Source organism: Mus pahari, chromosome 9, assembly GCF_900095145.1.
Source record: "Mus pahari chromosome 9, PAHARI_EIJ_v1.1, whole genome shotgun sequence".
Classification (NCBI taxonomy): domain Eukaryota; kingdom Metazoa; phylum Chordata; class Mammalia; order Rodentia; family Muridae; genus Mus; species Mus pahari.
Window position 1 is genome coordinate 48,538,865 of NC_034598.1, and position 24,764 is coordinate 48,563,628.

Genomic DNA, 24,764 nt, shown 5'->3' on the forward strand with positions numbered 1-24,764 from the left:
GGGAGTTTGGGAATGTTGTTATGTGCACGTGAGTGCAATGCCCACAGAGGCCAACTACACAGTTGCTAAGAGTTACAGGTGACTGTAATGTGCTTGGCATGTGTGGGAACTCCCTTCCCTCTGCAGGGGTACCAGGTTTCTCCAGACCCTGTTTGCATTCTAGTTTTTTGTTTGTTTGTTTGTTTTGAGACAGGGTTTCTCTGTATAGCCCTGGCTGTCCTGGAGCTCACTCTGTAGACCAGGCTGGCCTCGAACTCAGAAATCCGCTTGCTTCCGCCTCTCGCCAACACCACCGGACTTTGTATTCTAGTTCTTTTTACTAAAGGGTTTTTTACTGGGGATCCGTACAAAGGAGCAAAAGTGTAAACAATTAGAAACAAAACCCGTAAACCCCGGGTTGTTCGGAGAAAATGAAACCGCTCAAGCAAGCCTTGGGTTGTTTTTTTTCCTACACAGGTGGGATACTGAAAACTTGAAATGATTCAGAACTCTTAAGAGTGACCAAATCCCTCATAAACGTTTCTCTTAGATGCCCCCATCAAAAGCCCACGGTTGGAACAATAGTGCTATTTTATTCTAGCCTAGTAGGAAGTCTGGCCTTTCTATTAGCAGGCCATGGTACATGTATAATCACCCCGACTGTCCAGTTAGTGCTCACTCCCAGCACCCTAGGACTCAGCCCCTCCCCATTCTCCCAGCACAGGAGGATCTGACCAGCCAGGCCGGTCGCGCCTGCCGACCAGGGAATCCGAGTCTACGCCACGGGACAACCGCCCAAAACGTACACACACAGACCCTGGTCCTATGGCTCCACCGGACCGGGGACACACACACCCTGGTCCTATGGCTCCACCCTGCTCCACCCTGCCCAGCGACCTCTCAACCCTTTTCTCCTTGTAGCTCCGCCCCTCCTCACTTGGCCCGCCCCTCGCTGTTACGAGCTCAGGGTCGGAGTGAATGAGAGGTTTTTCCCGGAGAGACCACGCTTTCCCTCAAGCTCCCCAACGGCTCCGCCTTCCCGCCGGGGCCAGACTCTTCCCAGCGTGCCCGGCGACTCCGGCGTGCGCAGACTTGGGAGAGCAAGGCCTCCAGGGTCTGGCGGAGGGGCGCGAGGAGCAGGCTGGGAATTGTAGTTCTAGAGCCCGCGAGGGCGGCTGGGAACTGGCCGACGGCCGGACTCATTGTCCCAGTGTGCCCTGCGCCTCAGCCCGCGCGCTCGCCGCTTCTCGCTCTCTCCGCCCGCCCTCCCGCTCCCTTGCTTGCTCGCGCTTTCCTCGCGGATCGGAGAGACTCTAGCTACAGCTTGTGGCTGGGAAGGGAGACGGAGGCCGCAGCTCAGGGAAAGTGAAGCTGCAGTAGTAGCAGTAGGAAGATGTCGGGCGAAGACGAGCAGCAGGAGCAAACTATTGCCGAGGACCTGGTCGTGACCAAGTATAAGATGGGGGGCGACATCGCCAACCGTGAGTGCGGCCTCGGGGGTCTTGGAGTCGAGGCTGAGAGGGAGAGGTTTGGGGCTCTCCGGAGGGCTGTGGCGTCTGGGTCTTGCCGACTGAGCCACCGAGGGGCGCGTGCCGACGGCCGGGGGCGACGTGGTGGGGAGATCTGGTGTCGCCCTGGGGACTGAGCAGCCATGCCTGGGCTGGAGAGTGGAGGTGCGGGCCGGCGACCGCGAGGAGCGCAGAGAGGGGCCCAGGCATGCTCCGACCCTGGGCGGTTGGTAAGGAGGCAAGGCGCGTCGTCTTCTGCTCATACCCTTCGGTCTGTCCGGATCTTTGCTCCCGACTGGCAGCAGTGAGGCCACCTCGAAAAGGAAGCGGCCAGCTGTTGGCGACGGAAGCGCCCCTCTGCCAGTCGCGGCTCTTGACCCGCGGGAGCTGAGCCGGCACGTGTTGCCAGGTCCCTGTGCGGATCGATGGCTCCCCACTTCCTCTCCTACCGTGCTTCCCCACCACGTGTTTTGCTAAAGCCTTTACTTCAGGTCTTCTTGGTGGGGACCCCCTTATCCCCTTGACCTAGCTCGAGGGGCCGTTGGAAGACACTTCTGGAGCTTCTAAAATAACTCTTAAAGATACCTGGCTTTCCTGTATGACTACTGCTCCTGTCTGTGAAGGTGGCCTTTAATATTGGTTCTTAGAGCCTCTACAGTGTTTTGAGGTTCTGCTTAGGCAGCTGGGCAAGCCTGTCTATAATACTGAAAAGGAGTGGAGAGGGACACGGATTTTAGGACTATAAGCATTTCTTATATGACCTTTACTCTCTTAACAGTTGTCTGCCACTTGGGCAGATAACTTTACAGTTTTCTCTTTCCAATTCTTCCCCTCCCTTACCCCCTTATTTTCTGGGGCTCTCTGTGTAGCTCTGGCTGTCGTGGTACACCCTTCTTAGACCAGGCTGGCCTGAGAGATCCGCCCACCTCAGCTTTCCAGAGTGCTGGGATTAAAGGCGTGTATAACCACGCCCGGCTCTTTTACATTTTTAAAATTAAAAATCAATTGATAAAAACTGTCTTAGGCCGGGCAGTGGTGGCTCACGCCTTTAATCCCAGCACTTGGGGGAGCAGAGGCAGGCGGATTTCTTGAGTTCCAGGACAGCCAGGGCTATACAGAGAAACCCTGTCTTGAAAAAAACTGCCTTAGGCCTTTAGAATGGTCTTGACAAAATACTTTGGAAGAAGGTATTTAGGATGTCTTTGGTTAAATCTGAGTTCCTCTGGAATCCAGAGATTAACCAAAACACCTAAGAAATAATCAAATCTAGAATTCCCATGTATCATAAAGACATATACAAAATAATCTTATGTGGGGTGATGTTTTAGTATTTGCTATTGGTTTGAATCAGAAAAATCTCCAACCCCACAGGCAACTGTGACTTCAGATAATAGTTTTGAAACTGGTTACATGTGTTCTTGATAAACTGGAAGTAAAGTTTTAGCCCTCTGAGTCTTTGAGACCTTAGGTTAATTCTCCTGGGCTTATATACTTAGATGTGGAGAAATACAGCCACATAAATTATGATTACTACTTCGTGTCTGGGGAGGGAAGAAGGTAACATTTAACAATGCTTCAACTTTGACTCAGCAATTTTCAACCTTCCCATTGTCCCCGACGCCTATAAATGTCTTTTGGTCTGTTTGTGAGTGTGGGGTGTATTGCCATAGCATCTTTGGAATGTGTGAGGCCTAAGGCATATGCCCAAGTGTCAGATAATTGAAAGGAGAGAAGCCGGTGCTGACCTTATTCTTGGAAGGGAAGGTAGGAAGTAGAGCAGGGTGTGGTGGTGCTCACCTTCAGTGCCAGCATGTGTGTGGGGAGACAAAGGCAGGCAGGTCTACACTGAATTCTAGGACAGCCAGGAGTATGTCTCAAGAAAAGACATTAAACGTGGGTAGATTATTCCAGGACGTAAACCTTTCCCCTCTCTACTTTAGGACAATGAACAGTGTTGGGAGTATTAGAAACTAAATTCAGTTTCTGATCTGGTCAGGTGACGAATGCATGCAGGGCTGATGGGATTCTTCTGTTCCCAGGGGTGCTTCGATCTTTGGTGGAAGCTTCCAGCTCAGGTGTGTCTGTACTGAGCTTGTGTGAGAAAGGTGATGCCATGATCATGGAAGAGACAGGGAAGATCTTCAAGAAGGAAAAGGAGATGAAGAAAGGTAAGAGGGGTAAAATGCTCCCTCTTAATTTCTCCTATTTGAACCCAGCCACCTAGTTGCCCTCCCCTGAACACACCCCCCACCCCCCACCCCCAGTCTCTGGTTAAGCTATTTGGAAATCTAAGTAGCAAGTGGGATGAGTGCAGTTCCTTCCCAGACTAAACTGAGTACTCGAAAACCAGTCCCCTTCAACTTTTCTAAAGGGCAGGAGGTGTTCCCAGGCGAGAACAAGGCAGTAAGGTTGATGGTTCTTTTTACAGGTATTGCCTTTCCAACCAGCATTTCCGTAAATAACTGTGTGTGTCACTTCTCCCCTTTGAAGAGTGACCAGGACTATATACTCAAGGAAGGTGACTTGGTAAAAATGTAAGGCTGAGCTGTTGTGGGGTATCTGTCATTGTCCTGTGTTCACTTGCAATGTTGGTTTCTAATGCGGTGCTGTTTTGCCTTCAGTGACCTTGGGGTTCATGTGGATGGCTTCATTGCCAATGTGGCTCACACTTTTGTAATTGGTGTAGCTCAGGTAGGTAATATGCTTTTGATTTTCGCTATGTCTTGATATGGGGATATCCTGCCATGTGTTTTTAATCTCCGTTGTACCACAAAGTTTGGTCACACATTTGTGGTCTTTCCAGAATAATACAGGACGTGTTTCTTTATTTACAGGGGACCCAGGTAACAGGGCGGAAAGCAGATGTCATTAAGGCCGCCCACCTATGTGCTGAAGCTGCTTTACGGCTGGTCAAGCCTGGGAACCAGGTAAGGCGCTTCCTGGTAACTCCAAAGCTTGACAGAATTGGCATTTTTATAAACAGCGGTTAACTGAGTGCCTACTATCCATGCAAGGTATAGGGGATGTATTTCTTCCTGTGGGACCTATAAAAGCCATTCTTAGATTTTTTTTTTGTTTTTGTTTTTGCTTTGTTTTGTTTTTGTTTTTCAAGACAGGGTTTCTCTGTATAGCCCTGGCTGTCCTGGAACTCACTTTGTAGACCAGGCTGGCCTCAAACTCAGAAATCCCCTGCCTCTGCCTCCTCCCAAGTGCTGGGATTAAAGGCATGTGCCACCACGCCCGGCTCATTCTTAGATTTTTTTGTGTGTGTGTAGGTTTTGACCCCAAAATAATAATTTGAGATGTATAACTAACAGAAACAATTTTTTACAGTGGTGTGTATGTGCGCTGAGTACACACACTGCTCAGTTTGTATTCATTCCTCTGATTAAATTCTTTGTGTCCTTCTGATAACCTCAGAGTTTTCTAGCACTTTGAAGGTACCTAGCCTGAAGTAAGTTAGGCTGTTTTTTTTTTTTTTTTAACTGGCTATTTGCATAATGGTTAGTCTATAGCTGTTAAATCAGATGCAGTCTATGAGCTCAACTTTTTAAGTCATCTTTTCTCCCCTGGTATCCCTGATTCCATTCTCCTCCCCTGGGATCACATGTGTGATCAAATTTCCTCATCTGTAAGCTAGGAGAAGTGTCCAAGGAACTAGTAGCTTGGATGAGGAGGACTGTTAGGGTCAGCAAGATGTCTCAGTGGGTAAGGACCCTTTGCACTCTGCCTGGTGCCCTGTTTAATCCCTAGGGCCTACCTGATAAAAAACAAGAACTGGCGGGGCAGTGGTGGCACTTGGGAGGCAGAGGCAGGCAGATTTCTGAGTTCGAGGCCAGCCTGGTCTACAGAGCGAGTTCCAGGACAGCAAGGCCTATACAGAGAAACCCTGTCTTGAAAAACAACAACAACAACAACAACAAAAATCCTAGAACTTACATATTTTCTTTTGCTTGTCTTGAAACAGCTCATATGTTGTGTATGCCAGGCTGGCCTTTAGCTCAGGTTCTCCTGCCTCTGTCTCCCAAGTTCTGGTAGTAAAGGCATGCACTACTTTGCCAGGCACAGATTTTTATTTTTTTATTTTTGTAAATTAGGGACAAACATTTTTGGTTCTATTTGTTCTCTAAATGCCAAGGCCAGTGATTCTCACACAATCCTATCATTTCTACAAACAAACATATCCAGGGGAGGGTGGCATATGCCCCTATTCCCAGCACTGGGGAGACATCAGATTAGGCATGCAGAATTTATAAGCCTTTATAGGTTCCACAGGAAGAAATTACATCCCTAGTCTTGTTGGAAATAGGAGTTTATAGCAAGATTTCTCCGCAAATACTCGCTTAGCTTTTTGAGTCTGTTTCCCTGTCCTCTGGATTTACTCTGTCTCCTTGGATCATGTTTATGCAATTTTTTTGTGGGGTGAGACAGGGTTTCTTTCCTGTAGCCCTACTGTCCTGGACTCTATAGACCAAGCTGGCCGTGAACTCAGAGATCCTCCTACATCTGCCTCCCAAGTGCTGGGACCCTCCCCTGGATATAAGTTTGTAGATGTGATAAGGTTGTATGAGAGTCATTGGCATTTGATAAAGGATGTTAGAAATCTGCTGTGAGAAAGGGTAGGCAGCAGATAGTCTCACCTGTCTTTTGCTCTTGGACTTCTAGAACACACAAGTGACAGAAGCATGGAACAAGGTCGCTCACTCATTTAACTGCACACCAATAGAAGGTGAGACCTCAGATAACCGGATCCATTATAGCTCCATCCTGACTCTGGCTTTGTCTAAGGCAGAAACCTCTCCATACCTTGTTTCCATAGTTATGTATAATTGCACCATCAAACTACTTATATGAGTGGGCTTGGAAGCCATCAGGGGGCCATATAGCGTTGCAGCCAGGACCATAGGTTTTATCCCGTCTGCAGGTATGCTGTCACACCAATTGAAGCAGCATGTGATTGATGGAGAAAAGACCATTATCCAGAACCCTACAGACCAGCAGAAGTAAGTCCCAGCCCCATTTGTCTTCTGCTGTACTGTATTTGCTGTCGGGTGTTGTCGTCTAGGCCCTGCTTTGATCAAGGTGACCTTCTCCAAAGTGCTACACGTCACTGTGGATCTTTATTGTGTTTGTGTGTCTGACTACTCCTGGAGCAAGTGGCAAACCTACCTGGTTTGGGTGATGAGAACGGGACTCGGGTCCTGTAAAGAGGAGTGTTTACTCTTAACTACTGAACCATCTTTGAATTTGAGGGGAGCAGTTGTCATTGTGTACTGTGACTTGCCTAGAATTGTAGGTGCTTCTGCCTTTAATGCTGAGATCACAGGCTTGCTCCCCTATATTTGGCTTTTGTACTCTTAGGGTTCCTTCTCTGTTCCTTTTAGGAAGGACCATGAAAAGGCAGAATTTGAGGTGCATGAGGTTTATGCTGTGGATGTCCTCGTCAGCTCAGGAGAAGGCAAGGCCAAAGATGCAGGACAGAGAACCACCATCTACAAGCGAGACCCCTCTAAACAATATGGCCTGAAAATGAAAACTTCACGTGCCTTTTTCAGTGAGGTGGAAAGGCGTTTTGATGCCATGCCGTTTACTTTAAGGTACTACATGTGGCAAGAACAGTACTGGGGAACCAGTCTGACACTGTACACCCAGGAATGGTTTCCCATCCCTTGGTCCTCCCTCCTTTCCTCCCTTGCTCTCCTGCCCAGACTTGTAGCTCCTGACTAAATGCACGTCCCCTGTTCCACCCATCTCCTTATTGAGTATAATATGGAACAACTCCAAACATAATTTCTGTGCAAGGATAGCAGTGATTTAAGAACATGCATGACTGAGTGTAGTGGCAGATGCTTGTGATGTCAGCATTCCAGAGGCGGGAGATCAAGAGTTTTAAGGCAGCCTGAGCTACATTAAGCAAAACCCTGTCTTAAACAGCAGGGCCATTCAATGTGCAGTTGTAGCCCAAGAACTGTGAGACTGCCAACCTAAGTTCAACCTCTGAAGCTCATTTAAGAGTAGAAGGGAACCAGCATCACACGGTTGTCCCCTGGCCCCCATCTCCAGTCATACATGCAATCCCACACTAATATAGAAATCGTGACACCTGATACATGCTAAGGAAACCTGGATCCGGTCTTTCCCCAGAGCATTTGAAGATGAGAAGAAGGCTCGAATGGGTGTGGTGGAGTGTGCCAAACATGAGTTACTACAACCATTTAACGTTCTCTATGAGAAGGAGGGTGAGTTCTAAGTATTTTCATTCAAATGCTCCCTCCCCACAACTTTGGAAAAAAACTAAATCACTTTGCTTTCCCATAGGTGAGTTTGTTGCCCAGTTTAAATTTACAGTTCTACTCATGCCCAATGGCCCCATGCGGATAACCAGTGGTCCCTTTGAGCCTGACCTGTACAAGTCTGAGATGGAGGTTCAGGATGCAGAGCTGAAGGTTAGTGTTAAATGGAAATGTGAATATGGGACATTTGTGGACGTCCTGGAAAGATTTTCAAAGTACTGCACTTTGAGACCCCACATTGCTCAGGACGCCTGCTTCTGTTTTCCAGGCTCTTCTCCAGAGTTCTGCAAGCAGAAAAACCCAGAAAAAGAAGAAAAAGAAGGTGTGTGATGTTAATAATGGGCGGGCTGCAAGCTCACCCCTGCTCTGAGACACCAGCATACTAATCACTTGTCTTTCTCCTGTCTGTAGGCCTCCAAGACTGCAGAGAACGCCACCAGTGGAGAAACCTTAGAAGAGAATGGAGCTGGGGACTGAGGTGGGTCCCCTCCCCAGCTTGTCATTCCTGCCTCACCCCCTCCCACCGCACCCCAGGCTCTGTCAAGTGCAGTTCGTCTTCTCCACCCAAGACTACCAGCAGAGCGGGGGTCTTCAGCCCTCATCCCGGTCCCCCACCTACCCACCCACTCCTTTCAACAAAAAACCAGCTCCGACTGACTCTGGTGTTGGGAGACCAGGCTTCCCAGCCACCGAAGACTACTTTTAGTAGAAAAAAGAAATTGAATAATAAAATCAGGAGTCAAAATCCACCGTCGTCAAGCCCCTCTTTCTAGCCTTTTCTACTCCGCTTGGTCAAGGTTTGTGGCCCAACTGCAGAAGAGAAAAGGAGGCGAGGTTAGCGCAGCGTGGAGCCCTCTGCTGGGTTTATGTCACTGACAGCACTTCTCACTCCCGGGGGGTTGGGTTTTTTTTCTGTTTGCCCGTCTGTCATCACATATTTAATCTGCCCTCAAAGAGGGCTGGCTGTGGTGGCAGATTCCTTGTGACCTGCTCAGGCAGGGAGTCTGTTTAGGCCCTACCTATTTCTAGAAGCTGAATTCTCCATTAAGAAGAGGTTTTTATCTATTGAATGGATCCTCGTTTGTAAAATTTTTAGCCATTTTTATTCTGCAGAGTCCCTCAATCTTTCCATCCATTTTCCAATATTGTAATTCATACCTTGTTTCCTGCCATCTGGATCCAGTGCATTTTCCCTCACTTGATTTTAGGCCATACATTGAACATCCCAGTGGGTTTTTTTCCCCTGTTTAAATTGTTTTGTGTATAAGGTGGGGTGGAGTTGGTTTGAAACAGGGTCTCACTAACTCCGGCTGGCTTCAAACTATGTGGACCAGGCTAGCCCTCACACAGCCTCCTGAGTGCTGGAATTAAGGTGTGTACCTCACACCCAGCTACCTACTTTTGAGTTTCCTCTCTTGAAAGAAAAACCAGAGGAGTAGACTGAAGAGAACTGGCTTTCTGAAGCTGTGGACTTGGATGCTTGCTGAGGGGGGTGTAGAGAAGTTACAATTTGTACCTCTGGCATGCTGTCCCAGGGAACCAAGGCTGAGGTTTTTGAAATGACATGGCATTAAAATAAATTTGAATTTGCTCACTGTTGTGTGTTCTCTTTGTGGTGTGGACGGAACAGTTTAAGACAGGATTTCTCTCTGTAGTCTAGCTGTAGGCCAGGCTGGCCTTGAACTCAGGACACACACCACACACACACCTGCTTCCTGGGTGCTGGGTCTAAGTCTAAGCATCTCTGTTTCTCTGAGCTGTCTTAAACTTTCCCTGTTCTTTGTTTTGTTTCTTTTTTTTTTTTTTTTTATTTGGTTTTACAATACAGGGTTTCTCTGTATAGCCCTGACCTGGAACTCACTCTGCAGACCAGGCTGGCCTCAAACTCAAATCCGCCTGCCTCTGCCTCCCAAGTGCTGGGATTAAAGGCGTGCACTACCACGCCTGGCCCTGTTGGGATTTTTATCTGCATTTTTAAAATGTCACCTGGATGTGGAGCTGTGATCCAGTTAACAGGGCTTATCTGGCATACATGAAACCCTAAGATTGGGTTCCCAGTTAAGTGTATGCCATAACTCCAGTATTTAGAAGGGGAGACAGGCAAGAGAGTTGGAAGTTCAGAGACATCCTTAGCTATATATCAAGTTTGAGACCAGTTCAGGATATATGAGATCTTGTCTCAACACAACTGGAGGCTGAGGCAAAAGGGTCATGAGTTCAAGTCAGCCTGAACAATTTAGCTAAATCTCAAAATTTGAAAGTCTATCTTTTAATCAGGAGGCAGAAGCATACAGATCTCAGTGAGCTGAGACGCCAACTTGTTCCAGGGCAAGTTCCAGGAGAGCCAGGGCTACACAGAGAGAGAAACCCCATCTCAAAAAACCAAAATAAGAATTAAGTTTGAAGGGCTTAATTGGGTGTAGAGTTATCCACCATTCATCCCAGTGTTCTGGAGACGAAAGCAGACATCTTGAGTTCCAGAAGACATAAGGGCTATCTTAGACCACGGGAAGAAAATTTGGAAGGCTAAACTCAGTAATAGTCCAACCTCAGCAGTTTGTCCTCTGACTTTTTTTTTGGTTCCCCTCCCCCTCCCCCGAGACAGGGTTTCTCTGTGTAGCCCTGGCTGTCCTGGAACTCACTCTGTAGACCAGGCTGGCCTCAAACTCAGAAATCCGCCTGCCTCTGCCTCCTAAATGCTGGGATTAAAGGCATGTGCCACCACGCCCAGCTTGTTTTGTTTTTAAGACAGGGTGATTTTATGAAGTTCTAGTTGTCCTGGAACTCACTATGAAGACTAAGGTAGCTTTAAATTCAGAGATCCACTGAGCGCTAGTTTCATACAACATAGTTGGCTGCAAAGAGGAAATGTTAAATCACTCAAAAGGAAGGATTATAACCAACATTAAAATCTCTTAAATTTAGAGCCAAGTGTAGTTGTGCACAGTTTAAATCCCAGTGCTTAATCTGGCTGGACTAATATCATGAATCTGAGGTTATGTCATCTGTGGATCATGGCTGATGAAAGCTAGCTACATCCAAGACCCAGGGCTACACAGAGAAACCCTGTCTCAATAATAATTTAAAAAGCCCTTAAATATTTCAACAAGATGAGGTCTAGACTTAAGGGGTTTTTTTGTTTGTTTGTTTTTTTAATGCAGACTGGTCTTGAACCCACTATGTATCACAAGCTAACAGAATTTATGATCATTCTGCCTCAGTCTTCTCTGTGCTATAATGCCTCTCTCCCATTCTTTGGGATCGAAGACATACACCACCACAAACAGCCTTTTCTTCCTTTGTTTTTTTTGGGGGGAGTTGGGGGTTGTTTTTCATGACAGGATTTCTTAGTGTTCTAGAACTAGGTCTGTAGACCAGGCTGGCTTCCTTACAGAGATCTGCCTGGTGTGCACCACCACCACTGGCCCTCTCTTCCTTTTCAAATTCAATCAGAATCAGAATTGCTACTGATTGATTCTCTTCCTAAAGAATCTACCCAGTGGTGGCACACACATTTAATCCCAGCATTTGCGAGTTGGGAAGCAGAGACAGATCTCTCTGAATTCAAGGCCTGTCTGACCTACAGAGCTAATTCCAGGACAGTCAGAGCTATACAGAGAAACCCTGTTTCAAAAACAAACAAGCCGGGCGTGGTGGCGCACGCCTTTAATCCCAGCACTCGGGAGGCAGAGGCAGGCGGATTTCTGAGTTCGAGGACAGCCTGGTCTACAGAGTGAGTTCCAGGACAGCTAGGGCTACACAGAGAAACCCTGTCTCGAAAAAACCAAAAAAACAAACAAACAAACAAAAAAAAACACAATTGATCTACCACCTGTGATGGCTAATCTTAGTTGTCAATTTAACTACATCTGGAACTAAAACCCAAAATTGGAAGGCATATCTGTTAGGATTTTGGGTTTTTTAGTTTTTGTTTGTTATTGTTTTGCTTAATTTGATCCATGTATAATCTTGGTCTTTGAGGTAGGAATGTAGACCTTTCATCCAGATCATTTGAACTAGGAAAACACACTCCTTTAATCTGGATCTTCTGTTGAGAAGACACACCTTGCCAGGCAGTGGTGGTGCACACCTTTAATCCCAGCATTTGGGAGGCCGAGGCAGGCAGATTTCTGAGTTCAAGGCCAACCTGGTCTACAAAGTGAGTTCCAGGACAGCCAGGGCTACACAGAGAAACCCTGCCTGGAAAAACCAACCAACCAAAAAAGAACAAAAACAAGAGTGGGGAAGGGAGATTGGGAGAAGACACACCTTAAATCCAGATTATTAATTCAGATTTAATCTGGGCCAGGACCACTAGAATCGTATATGAGGAGATGGAAGGAGGAAGCTTTTGCTCTTTGGCAGCTTGCCCTCACCTGCTGGCAGGTCTGCTCCTTCTTTGGGATTCCAGCTTATACTGAAGAGGACCTAAGACATCCAGCCTTGAGGACTGAGCAGCTACTGGATTCTTGAACTTTCTGCTCACAGTCAGCCAACGTGTAAGTCATTCACTTTAATACTCTCTGTATATCTATATCTATAAACTCCGTTGCTGTTGAGAACCCTGACTAAAACACTATTGTAAAGGGGACTTAAAGGCCTTTTCTTCTTCTTAAAGGCTTCTTCTTCTTCTTCTTCTTCTTCTTCTTCTTCTTCTTCTTCTTCTTCTTCTTCTTCTTCTTCTTCTTCTTCTTCTTCTTCTTCTTCTTCNTTCTTCTTCTTCTTCTTCTTCTTCTTCTTCTTCTTCTTCTTCTTCTTCTTCTTCTTCTTCTTCTTCTTCTTCTTCTTCTTCTTCTTCTTCTTCTTTTCTTCTTCCTTTAAAGAAGCCTAACAAGGCTTCTTAGTTTAAATCCATGAGACCCTCTCACAACAAAGGAGAAAATGACAGGTATAGTCCAGAGGACCTGAGTTCACTCCCAGGACCAGGACCCAGGTTGGGCAGCTCACAACAGCTTGTGAAACAGTCTCAAGGTATCCAATGTCCTCCTCAGGCCTCAGCTGGTACTTGCATGTCCTTACATCCATACCAACAGACACAGTTTAAAAATTACTTTTGCTAGGTATAATGGCTGAAAACCAAATACCAAGACTATGTCTTTTTGTAATATGAAAGCTTTCTCCAGTTGTCATTTTATACCCTCCAGTTTCTAAATTTTTTTTCGAAACAGGGTTTCTCTGTGTAGCCTTGGCTATTAACTCATGATGTAGACCAGGGTGGCCTTGAACTCAGGTCCTCCTGCCTCTGCCTCGGGAAAACGTGCACCACCACCTCCTGGCTCTAAAATCTTAAATCCTTTAGAAATTCTGAGGTTGACTGACACAGTTTAACTGGGGGATGGCGGACGGGTCAAACAGAAGTGATAAATAGAAATTCTTTGTTTATGTATTTGCTTATTTTAGGCAGGGTCTCATTATTCATCGGATTCAAAGAGATCCCTCTGCCTCCCAGGACTTGGTAATAAAGGCGTGCGTCATCAAGCCAGAGCAAAACTAGTAACTTTTACTACAAGCCACACCTATTTATTAATAATAGTAAATGGAGGTGTTTACCAAGAAACTACAACTCCCAAGAAGCAACGAGGGAGAAGACGGAGGTTATTTTTTTTTTCCGCCTACTTTTTCTCAGTTCCCAAACTGGAAACAGGTGCTCGTGCTGAAATAATACAATATCCTTAAAATAGAAGGAAAGGTGGGACTTAATAACACGCCCTCAAAATATTTTGTATCCTCCAGTAAGGCGGCCGGAAGTCACTGTCTCGAGCTGCCCCGCCCTAGGGGAAAACACACAGGGCGGCTCGGAAGTGACGACACCGAGCACGCCATTAAATAGCAGTAGGCCGCCCTCCCCGCCCTCTCCGTCTTAGCGCCATCTTCCTTGGTGAGTCGCGTCGTTAGCTGGTGTTCGGGTTTCGGGCGCAATCCATTAACATCCGGCCTCCACGTTTGCTATCATCACAGCGGACTAACGGCATCTCCCCCCCTTTCTTTCTAGAGACTCCTGCGCCATGAGAGCGAAGGTGAGCGGCTCTTAGGTGGTGCGCTGGGTAGGAAGGACCTGTGAGGCGGAAGATCGGGCAGAGAATCCCCGCCATGGTTCTTCTGCGGGCTTCCAGACGGTTTGCTTCGGGTGTTCCCAGCCGAGGAGAGGCTTAAAGTCCCGGCTGGAGAGAAGATGGGGTGGGAAAACACGGGGTTCGGGTCTTAAACGAAGCCGTGTCCTTTGTCAAACCCCGTGCTCTGAGCAGTTTTAATGGCCTTGCCCAAGCCCTTCGCTAACATTCTTTTTTGTCTCCTCACATGGTCGTGTTTTTAGTGGCGGAAGAAGAGAATGCGCAGGTAACGTTTACTTTTTCAAGACTGCATTGGGGCGGTGGGGCAAAGCTCGGTGTGGAATGTTTTGTTGTGATTGGAAGAGAAGGTGAAAGTGTCCGGCGGGGAGGAACCAGGAGTTTAAGCCCAGTACAGCAGAGCTGGTGCCTGTTAACCTCGTCGTCCCTTGTACTCGCGCACTAAGTGTAGGTTGATGGTTCTGTGTGCCTTCCGTCCCAGGCTGAAGCGCAAGAGAAGAAAGATGAGGCAGAGGTCCAAGTAAACCAGGCCGTGCACCCACGAGGCCCGCAGGAGCAGAAGTGAGGGATGCTGGAGGCCGAGACACCGGGACAAGCTGTTGGACTGTGTGTTGCCGTCCGTCGGTAGACCCGCATCGCCACCTCGCCGCCATCGCCTGGGGAGATGACCGCCTTTCTCAGGACCCACACCGGCTGGCCCTCTGCCCTGGACCCTCGCACCCTGGACTAGCTCTGTTCTCTTGTGGCCAAGTGTAACTCGTGTACAATAAACCCTCTTGCTGTCAGCTGAAGAATCAAACTGCTGTTACGTGTTTCTTGCGGCTCCTTGGGGTGGGGACTCGAGTGTAGTTCAGTATAGGCGACAGCCTGCGTGTTTGATCCTGGCTGGAGCCGGTTGGTAGTGTGCGCCCGAGCTTAAGTTACAGAGTTGGTGCTTTTACAGCGCCACTCCTACGTTTTGGGGGTACCACTGCGTAAAGAAACTGACGCGGTGCGAATTCCGGGTCCGGCGGAGTCCTGTTACCATGGTGATGCGCAAGGCTTGCTGGGAGCTTCCTGCGACCAGAAGCACGCAAGTTGGACCATAGAGTGTGTTTCCGGGTCTGGTGGCTAGAGCGTCTCTTTCTTCCGCAGGAAGCGGAAGAACCGTAGGGTGGGCGGCTCTTTGTCGAAGCCAGAGGACCGGCAGGCGGCAGCAGCAACTACGGCGGCGGCGGCAGGTGAGGGAGGCGGGAGGCTTAGGTGGAGGCCGCGCCCGGAGGGGAGGAGTCGGGGATGGCCCAGCGGCCGGGCTCTGCCGGGCCACACGAGCCTCCCCCAAAGCCCCCGGAACCGACCTGGCTCTTCCTCGTTACCCAGAACAGAGCCCCTTTTCTCACTGACCTCGCTTCCCGAGCAAACGCCAGCCCCGTGACGTCACAGCCCTGCCCATCCCTCCGCTTGATGTCACCCTGAGCCCCCCTCCCCTTTCACTTTTCGCTTCCTTAGTGTCCCAGTCACCTGGTCCACGGCTGAGTGCTGGCACCGCGTCGCGGAGCCGGCCAAGCCAGAAGACTTCCAGGGAAGCTCGTAGGACTTTTCGCGAACTCTAGGGTGTTGGGGGCTCGTCGTAATCACCGCCCCCAAGTCTAGTCTCGCCTTCCCACTGACACTAGTCAGTTGTTGCCCTTGTCCAGCTTTCAGGTTTGGCGTTCCGAACTCCAACCCTAGATCGGATTCTGAACCCCATATCCTTCTCATCTTGAGGTAAAGCTCCCCCTAACCTTCCGTCACCAGAAACTGTTTTGTTTTTCAGTTTAGCTTCCCAATTTTTATTGGTCGATTCTAGCCCTTATCCTTCTTAATAGGGACTTCTCCCTGTGATAGGTGACGTTCACTTTGACCTCTTAAGGGAGCCTAAAAGCCACGAAACTCTTAGCTTTTTGTCAGAATTCATTCCAGCGTATGAAAACCACCTCAAAGCCCTTTCACGTTTTTTTTCCTTGTTCTACTCAAATCTCCGTTTTTTGTTTTTTTTTTTGTTTCTTGTTCAGAACCCAGCAGTGATGTGGAGGTGGAGACTCACGGGAGCCCCGGACTTCACCTGAGCTACCTCAGGTATTCTGGGATATTGGGATGAGGAAGGTTATCATAACCAGTTATCTGCTTCTAGTGGGACTTGAAACATAGGTCAGGCTTTGAAGGCATTTAGTCTTCACCTGATCGTCATTTATGATCTTTTAAGGGCTTGTTTCTTACCAGTTTCTTTTATTCTGGGGCTCCTTTTCCCATGGTGTGTATTCCTGTGCATCTCTGACTTCTAATTCTAGCGAAGTCTAAAGTCAAGGAAACGGGGTGTGAATGGGATAGGTCAAAGAAATCAAGAAAGGTATCTTTATTCCCAAACGGAAACTAGGATCTTCTCCTATTTGAACAGTAGGGGGAGCCTGAGTCCTATTCAGGGAACATTTAGAAGACACGTGGTAGCAGGGACTCCCAGTCTTACTCAGGGGTAGAGAGAAGGGAGGGCTAGAATTAGGGCAGTGGACTGACATTCCAGAGCTCTCTTGAGAAACAGGAGACTTAAAAAGCTTTTATAGAGTCTATAAATAAAGAGGATTTTTATGGGGTAAGGAGTGCTATGGTTTGATATCAGTGGGATTTTCATGGAGTGGGGTGGGGAATGGGGAAAGGTCACCGTTCCTATGAAATTAACTCCTCCCACGGTTTGTCCTGGAGGGTCTAGTAGTAGAAAGCTCAGCACAGAACGTCCTTCCCTGAAATGAGGGTGTGGAACACACTGAGAGGTGGACAGGTTTAAGGGTTACCCTGTAGCTAGTGATACCAGTCTTTTTACCAGGGATTTCTAAAATACATGGAGACTTGAGCTGAGCTCATGTAGAAGAGGGATTAAGAGGGGTTCTCTTTCTGGTGTCCCTTCTTCCACGAGTTCTCAAAGCTAAACAGCCCGTGTTAGAGCACTCTTTCCAGTCTCAGTCTGTTCACACACCAACAACACCTCTTTTAGTCCCCCCCCCCACACACACAACTTAAATGAGAGAAGGTAAACTTTAACACTATCCCCTCCCCTCCCCCTCCTTGGCTGTTGGTCATTAGTGAGATGAAGTGGCTTCATCCCAGCTCGCTCCCTCCTGTGTTAGCCAGGCAAGTGTGAATCACTCCAAACAAGACCAGGTGCACAAGGGCCAGGGCGGGACTTCTGGCAAGTCAGCCGGGCCAGCTAGAATTCTCCTTGGATTCTCCATCTCCAAAGCCATTGCCCCAGAGGCCTGCCCACTGTATGGTCAGAAGAGAGGGAGCTTTCCAGAGGACCCCTCTCTGACACAGTTCTCTTTTTTAACAGTCGCCAAGAGTGGCAAGAAAAGGAAGAAGACCCTGAGTTGGCGGGGACCAGGATGCCTGACCGGGACAGCTATGCCAACGGCACTGGCAGCAGCGGTGGAGGCCCTGGAGGTGGTGGCAGTGAGGAGACCAGTGGGGCAGGGACAGGCAGTGGGGGGGCCACCTCAGATGCCATCTGCAGAGACTTCCTGAGGAACGTCTGCAAGCGAGGCAAGCGTTGTCGATACCGCCACCCAGACATGAGTGAGGTATCCAATTTGGGGGTAAGCAAAAATGAGTTTATCTTCTGCCATGACTTCCAAAACAAGGAGTGTAGCCGCCCCAACTGCCGTTTCATCCACGGCTCCAAGGAGGATGAGGATGGCTATAAAAAGACAGGAGAGCTGCCGCCCCGGCTGAGGCAGAAAGTGGCCGCTGGGCTGGGTCTCTCACCCGCCGACCTACCCAATGGTAAGGAGGAGGTCCCCATCTGCCGCGACTTCCTCAAAGGTGACTGTCAGAGAGGAGCCAAGTGCAAGTTTCGTCACCTGCAAAGGGATTTTGAGTTTGATGCTCGAGGTGGAGGAGGCACTGGAGGTGGAGGCTCGACAGGCTCTGCTCCCCCAGGACGCAGGCATGATCTCTATGACATCTATGACCTTCCAGAAAGGGGCTTTGAGGACCACGAACCAGGCCCTAAGCGCCGGAGAGGTGGCTGTTGCCCTCCTGATGGCCCCCATTTTGAGTCCTATGAATGTAACTTGGCTCCGCTCCGTGGGGTTGAGTGCAGACTGCTAGAAGAGGAGAACGCTCTGCTCAGGAAACGCGTGGAGGAGCTGAAGAAGCAGGTCAGCAACCTGCTGGCCACCAATGAGGTACTTCTGGAACAGAATGCCCAATTCCGAAATCAGGCCAAGGTGATGACCCTGAGCTCCACTGCACCTGCGACTGAGCAGACCCTGGCCCCTACTGTGGGCACGGTGGCCACTTTTAACCATGGCATAGCCCAGACTCACACCACTCTGAGCAGCCAGGCTCTACAGCCTCGGCCTGTGTCCCAGCAAGAACTTGTTGCTCCTGCAGGAGCACCGGCTGCTCCCCCAACTAATGCTGCACCTCCTGCTGCTCCACCGCCCCCACCTCCACACCTGAACCCAGAGATCACGCCACTGTCAGCCGCTCTGGCTCAGACCATTGCCCAGGGAATGGCACCCCCGCCTGTTTCCATGGCCCCTGTAGCTGTGTCTGTGGCTCCTGTGGCTCCTGTGGCTGTGTCCATGGCCCAGCCCTTAGCAGGAATCACAATGAGCCACACCACCACTCCCATGGTGACTTACCCCATTGCTTCCCAGAGCATGCGCATCACAGCCATGCCACACTGACAGGACTAATGGATACTCTACTCCCTGTTACAGCGTCTGAGGGCTAGGGTCAAGGGGCCCTTCCCCACTTGCATAGCCCTCCCAGGCTCTGTCCGAAGGGCCACTCAGAAACTAGGACAAGAAACTACAAGGGCTGTGCTGGGTAGGAGCATCCCCTGAGGCAGGGTGTGCTGGTGTGTTCTCCCCACTCTCGAGAGGGGCCTCTCCTTCAGGCCTCAACTCACACAGGTTCGCATAGGAGTTGAGACTGAAGCCAGCAGAAAGAAAGGACTAAGGGACTGTCTTTTCTCATAGGAAGTTGGGGGTGTCCCTGGTCCTATTTTCTTTGTGAACAGCACAGATTCCAGCACTGGTGTGGGAGAGAGAAATACCCCACCCAGACAGAGAGCCAGGAAAGATGGAGGAAGTGAAAGTCAGTGGTCAGGAGTGAAGACCTCATATGAGCCTTCAGATGGTTTGGGGCCCAAAAATACTCCTGGGCCCCTGGGAAGGCTGGGACCATAGTACTCCAACCCAGAGTAGGGGAACATTCACTTTCCTCGCTTGGCCTGGAAATCTGTAGGGCAGTGCCCACTACTTTCCAAAGAAATAAAAGAACATTATTTTTTAACAAAAGAAGTGAAAATTGCTTTGATGGCCATTGGGGAAGATTGGAGCAGAAAGTAGATCTCATGCCAACGAAAGGGTAAAGACCTACCCCAGGCAGCCTGGGTAAGTTGGGACACAGGGTAAAGATGTCAAATGGCCAGATGGAGCTTTGGTTTGGGGAAGGCACTTTCTGGGATAAAAGAAATGGAGCCACCTAGTCTAGTTTAAAAATAGCCCTGTCTGTTTCTAGTCTCTGTCTTCATGTGCTATTCCCAGGTTGCCTTGGTAACCAGGGCTCTTAGGGTCATTCAGGGGGGCAGGTACTAAGGAGGGTGTGTATGTACTGAGAAACGGGGATATGGGGTGTTGTGTAGTTAATAGATGCCCTTATTCAAACAGCAGGACAGGTGGTGTTGCCTCTCCAAGCTGTTGATGGCAGTTTATGTCTTTCTGCTCCAACACATCTTGAGGGCCAGTGCTTTCAGCTTTCCAGGCTTCAGAAGTGCCAGGCAAAGACAGATGTGGTGGCCTCACTAATCCTAGCACTTGGAAGGGAAGGGGACCTGGGGATCAAGAGGTAGAGGTCAGCCTCAGCCACATAGTGAACTCCAGGCCAACCCAAGGCCTTACTTTAAAAAGTAATAAAAATAGTGTGGGGAGGGTATTAATCCTTTCTCTGCCTCTATACATGACCAGAAGGTTTTAAAACACTCTAGGGTTACTAAGGCCAATGTCTATGGCTAATGTAATGGGGGGAGCAGACTTGGTACAGGAAGTGATACTGGGCTGTTACATCTCCAATTACGTATTGGCTCTCCTATCTGGTTGATCACTCAGGGTGGTCACATGTGAGATTGGAGATGGGTGCTAGATCATGTTCAGTCACTGAAAAAATGTTTTCAAATTAGGGAATTCTGTATTTCATGCCTATAATCCCAGGTACTCTATGCTGCTGAATCGAGGGAAGGAAAACATGAAAGACAGGATGTGTGAGAGACGCCCAGCAGGTAAGGACACCTGCTACCAGCCATGCTTTGCTGCCTGAGTTATACATAGAAGAGAACCAGGGTGGAGTGATAGCTCAGTGGTTAAGAAAACTGTCTGCTCTTCCAGGGGACCCAGGCTCAGTTCCCAGCACCCACATGGTGACCCACAACTTCTGTAACTCCAGTTCCAGGGCTTCTGACACCCTCACACAGATAGTACCTGCAGGCAAAACTCTGGTGAACATAAAGTAACATATTAAAAAAACAAAAAACAAATCTTGTAAGTTGGCCTCTGAGTTTCACACACACTAGAGCCTGGCATGAACTCACACTTTTTAAAATTTTGATTTATTTACTAATGGTTTTTGAGACAGGGTTTCTCAGCTGTCCCAGGACTAAGTAAGCCAGCCTCCATGGAATTCAGAGACCCACATGACTCTACTTCCCAAGTGCTGGGATTAAAGGTATATGTCACCATGCCTGGCAGATACAAATTTTCAAAAATGGGTAAATGCTGTTTTATGTATTTTAGAAACATCTTGTTAAACTTAATGTTTTTTTTTTTTGACACAATTTTAGGTTATAAGAGATGGCTTATGAATTGTGAGGAATATTATTACCTATACCAGCATGAATTCTCAAATCCTACTGTTGGGGTAAATATTATTTTGGGATTTCTACCCATTAGATCATTTAGTTCCCAAGTGAAAGACATAAAACCTTTATAAGCCTTAAAGCACTAGAGCTGGGCAGATATCAACTCTCAATGCTATTTTGTCTTGTTAATAACCCCAAGACAATACTTGCCATGCTCCGTCTGGGCCACTCCTACTCCAACTGGCCACCACTCATGGCCATGTGCTTACATCCTCCTCCTCCATGGAACCTTTTTCCTTCCAGCTCCCTCTTTCATGATCTCTGCCTCCAACCCAAAGCCCCACCTACTACCTCTCTTCTGCCCCCTACAGGCTGTAGGCATCTTTATTAACCCATCATGGATAACCTGGTGGGGGTGGGGGTGCAAGGTTTATATAACAGAAGCTGGTATTATGTGAGGCTCTCCTCAGGCTTGAGACAATTAGACCTTGGGATACAGAGTTTAGCATTATATCACCTAGCAATGGACCAAGCCTCAACAGCCTGCCTCATGTCCTTTATGCCTTAAGAAGTAAACTTGGCAACACTGATACCAGATGGCCTGTATGAATACACTCCAGCTACAGATCACCAGCAGTACACACGTAGTTGACCATGTTGGGTTTAACATTCATTGCAGTGGAAGAAAAAGCATACCATTGAGCATCGGAATGTGCTCAACATGAAGGTGATAAAGCGTAGAGAGGCTTGGTCATGAGAGCACAAATGTAATCCCAATACTTGGCAGGAAGGGCAGAAGGTGATTTGCAGAGGACCTAAGTTTAGTTCCCAGTAGCCACACTGGGCAGCTCACAACCACCTGAAACTAACCCATCTCTGGAGGGTCTGACATCTGCACTCAGAGTACCTGCAGTCCACATGCACATACACACAGACTCACATACATACATATACAGACTCAGGTCTATAGCATACATACATACATATGTACATTCATAATTTTTAAGACAGGAGAAATGATTTGGCATTTGGGGGTTCAAGGAAGTGAGTGTTCTGGATCGGTTGTCAAGGAGGCAGGATCATTCTGTAAGCAGGCATCTTTGGTTTTTTTTTAAGATTTATTATATCTAAGTACACTGTAGCTGTCTTCAGACACCAGAAGAGGGCATCAGATCTCATTACAGATGGTGTGGGCCACCATGTGGTTGCTGGGATTTGAACTCTGGACCTTCAGAAGAGCAGTCGGGTGCTCTTACCCACTGAGCCATCTCACGAGCCCGTATTGATATTTTCTATTTGGTTCAACACAAAACTGACTGGAAGCCCATGAGCTCCGTGATGAAACCTGGCTGGCTTCTGTCCGGCAGTTCCTTCTGTTGGGAGAGTGTGTGTGTATGTATGTGTGTAGGGGATTGGGAACTACTTTCTTCTCAGTGCTTAAGTCATGCAGATAAAGGGTGCTTGTTAGTGTGCATGGGTATTGAGCCTTGGAGAAATGGCTCAGGGATTAAAAGCACTTGCTACTCTTGCAGAGAACCTAAGTTCAGTACCAAACACCCACAGAGCAGCTCACAACTGTGTAACTCCAATTCCAGTGAATTCTTAATGCCCTCTCCTAGCCTCTGAGAACACCAGGCACATAAATGGTGCACATACATGCATGCATGCAGGCATACACTGATACAAATAAGAATCAGTAAATCTTCAAGGGGAAAAAAAAACTTTGTGGGGGCTGGAGACATGGCTCAGTGGTTAAGAGCACTGACTGCTCTTCCAGAGGTCCTGAGTTCAAATTCCAGCAACCACATAGTGGCTTACAATCATCTGTAGTGGAATCTGATGCCCTCTTTTGGTGTGTCTGAAGACATCTACAGTGTATTCATACACATAAAATAAATAAATCTTTTTTTAAAAAAAGTAACTTAGACCTGCATGTAAAGGTATCCATAAAAGAAGAGAGCACACTAGAAGCCTGATTAAGTACATCTAGGTTACTCGAAGGTAAGCAAATGTGGTAAGCTTTGCACACAACCCATGTTTCTAAGGTAGAATCTGGGATCTCAGGGGCCTCAGGAAGGCTGCAAAGGCTGAGACTCAGTTTACAGAAGGCACTGGTCATAAAACTGTACAGGTGCAGAAGAACAAGTTTGTCCTAGGGGTGTGCGATTATAACAGACTAGCCAGGGCACATTTCTCTCCTGTAAGAAGTTATGCCAGAGGTATAGATGGGTTTCCCAGCAGGGGCATCCCCCCAGAAAGCCAGGTACAGTAAACAGAGGCAATAGCTGCCTCAGGTAGCCATCGTGCCAGCTCAGAGTCCCTCTGACCCAAAGACCCAGCCTGAGCAGCACCTGCTGCAGAGGGAGCTGGACCTGTGATGGTTTGTGTGTGCTCGGCCCAGGGAGTGGCACTGTTAGGAGGTGTGGTCCTGTTGGAGTAGGTGTGTCAATGTGGGTGTGGGCTTAAGACCCTCATCCTAGCTGCCTGGAAGTCAGTCTTCTGCTAGCAGCCTTCAGATGAAGATATAGAACTCTCAGCTCCTCCTGCACCATGCCTGTCTGGGTGCTGCCATGCTCCCACTTTGATAAAGGACTGAACCTCTGAACCTGTAAGCTAGCCCCAGTTAAATGTTGTGTTTTCTAAGACTTGCCTTGGTCATGGTGTCTGTTCACAGCAGTAAAGCCCTAAGACAGACCTCATCCTCACCTTGGTAAGCTGTGTGAACTAGCCCCACTAGGTTCTTCAGGGAGGCATAAATATGGAATGGCTCAGAGAGAACCACTAAATTGTGAAGAGCTATGTTAGTGCCTCTATTTATGCAATTGTACCCAACACAGATCTGTGAGAAAACAACTCATACAGGGTTTCTCTGTGTAGTCCAGGCTAGCCTTGAACTGATATATCTGCCTCCCAGTGATTCCCTAGTGCTGAGATCAAAGGTGTGTGCACCACCACACCTTGCAATGGACTTCACTTGTGTCCAATTTTGATGTCTCTTTAGTTGTGAACATCTTCCAACATCTGATCCTTCCTCAGAACAGGCAATAACAGATTTTCTCAATTCTTCACCAGATTATCTCCACAGTCTCTCTGGTCATTATGGGATGGTGGTTGAGACCCACCAGCTGAGAACTGCGATCTATAGAAAAGTTCTGATCTATACAGAAGGCATAATGCTAGCCTTTGAGTGCTTTATAGATTTAGAGACTCATTTAAGACGTATGTCAGTGCCTTTTAATCAAGCATTGGGAAGCCAGTTGTTGCTGTGGAATTCTTGGGAGCTTTATGTTTGTCAAGACCCAAGTGACACTCAAGCAAGGTGACTAGGAAACTGCCACAGCCAGGGCCTGTGCATTTGAAAGAGTGAAAGGGTATCTCATGTGAGCCGAATTAGATGCTCCCAGAAGCCCTGGCGCCATTGGATCATCTCTAAGAGTTGTTGGCCTCAGAGGGCCTAAAGGCCCCTGAAACAAAGGTTGTTGGTTGCAGTGGTAACCTGCTGCTGATGTCACATGCTTCAGTGACAGGACTTGGAGAAACGAAGCTAGGGTTGGGCAGGAGCTGTCTGTCGCTTTCCTGCCAACTGGCTCCTGTAAGTGCCAGTAAGTGCTAGTGGGGAAGCTAAAGAGAATTAAGTCCAAAATTCCAGTGTATCTGTGGATCCTTCATGCTTCAGGATGGATGTGGCAGCAAGAGGAACAGTAGCACAAGCCTTTATAGATAGAACCCGCTTTCCGATGGGGTGTAAGGCTGTTTCCACAGAGGGAAGACTCCTCTAGTATTGGCAACGTAGACAAAAACCTGTGTTTGGAAAAGTTGTAGGCTCCAGTGGAGAAGCAACTGCCATCTCTCGGTTCGAGGGCACACCTGCTCAGGTGCTTTCCACACTTGTGCTTCCAGCCATGGGCTGAGACCACAGGCCATGGTATCATTTTGATTACTTATGTTTCCATTTTTCTTTCTTTCTTTTTTTTTTTTTTTTTTTTTGTTTTGCCTCTGAGTGCTGGGATTAAAGGCATGTGCCACCACGCCCAGCTCTTGG

At 48.2% G+C, this 24,764-nt stretch overlaps 3 protein-coding genes across 4 annotated transcripts; all 3 read left to right on the forward strand.

Moving 5' to 3' along the window:
* The first annotated feature begins 1,193 nt into the window (after nt 1-1,193).
* On the forward strand, nt 1,194-8,527 carry Pa2g4 (proliferation-associated 2G4). The gene is made up of 12 exons (XM_021204417.2): nt 1,194-1,460; nt 3,527-3,655; nt 3,916-4,021; nt 4,109-4,178; nt 4,322-4,414; nt 6,153-6,216; nt 6,412-6,490; nt 6,872-7,084; nt 7,632-7,726; nt 7,806-7,933; nt 8,049-8,102; nt 8,192-8,527. Exons 1-12 carry the CDS (start codon nt 1,373-1,375, stop codon nt 8,255-8,257), a joined length of 1,185 nt encoding a protein of 394 aa, XP_021060076.1. The 5' UTR covers nt 1,194-1,372; the 3' UTR covers nt 8,258-8,527.
* A 5,050-nt stretch (nt 8,528-13,577) lies between these two features.
* On the forward strand, nt 13,578-14,651 carry Rpl41 (ribosomal protein L41). The gene is made up of 4 exons (XM_021205820.1): nt 13,578-13,658; nt 13,773-13,797; nt 14,094-14,116; nt 14,330-14,651. Exons 2-4 carry the CDS (start codon nt 13,786-13,788, stop codon nt 14,370-14,372), a joined length of 78 nt encoding a protein of 25 aa, XP_021061479.1. The 5' UTR covers nt 13,578-13,658; nt 13,773-13,785; the 3' UTR covers nt 14,373-14,651.
* Nucleotides 14,652-14,993: 342 nt separating this feature from the next.
* Nucleotides 14,994-19,343, forward strand: Zc3h10 (zinc finger CCCH-type containing 10). Of its 2 annotated transcripts, none has more exons than XM_021205189.1 (3): nt 14,994-15,068; nt 15,882-15,945; nt 17,192-19,166. In XM_021205189.1, the coding sequence occupies exon 3, from the start codon at nt 17,244-17,246 to the stop codon at nt 18,549-18,551; it is 1,308 nt and encodes a 435-aa protein (XP_021060848.1). In that variant the 5' UTR covers nt 14,994-15,068; nt 15,882-15,945; nt 17,192-17,243; the 3' UTR covers nt 18,552-19,166. The 2 variants fall into 2 exon arrangements, with proteins under 2 accessions (XP_021060848.1, XP_021060849.1); XM_021205190.2 differs by lacking the exon at nt 14,994-15,068 and adding an exon at nt 15,136-15,594 and having other exon boundaries at nt 17,192-19,343.
* Nucleotides 19,344-24,764: the final 5,421 nt, after the last annotated feature.

Coding starts and splice junctions, on each gene's coding strand:
- Pa2g4 (XM_021204417.2), top strand. CDS start 1,373: ATGTCGGGCGAAGACGAGCAGCAGGAGCAAACTATTGCCGAGGACCTG. Junction 1,461..3,526: donor GGGGGGCGACATCGCCAACC/GTGAGTGCGGCC, acceptor TTCTGTTCCCAG/GGGTGCTTCGATCTTTGGTG. Junction 6,491..6,871: donor AACCCTACAGACCAGCAGAA/GTAAGTCCCAGC, acceptor TGTTCCTTTTAG/GAAGGACCATGAAAAGGCAG.
- Rpl41 (XM_021205820.1), top strand. Junction 14,117..14,329: donor CGGAAGAAGAGAATGCGCAG/GTAACGTTTACT, acceptor CTTCCGTCCCAG/GCTGAAGCGCAAGAGAAGAA.
- Zc3h10 (XM_021205189.1), top strand. CDS start 17,244: ATGCCTGACCGGGACAGCTATGCCAACGGCACTGGCAGCAGCGGTGGA.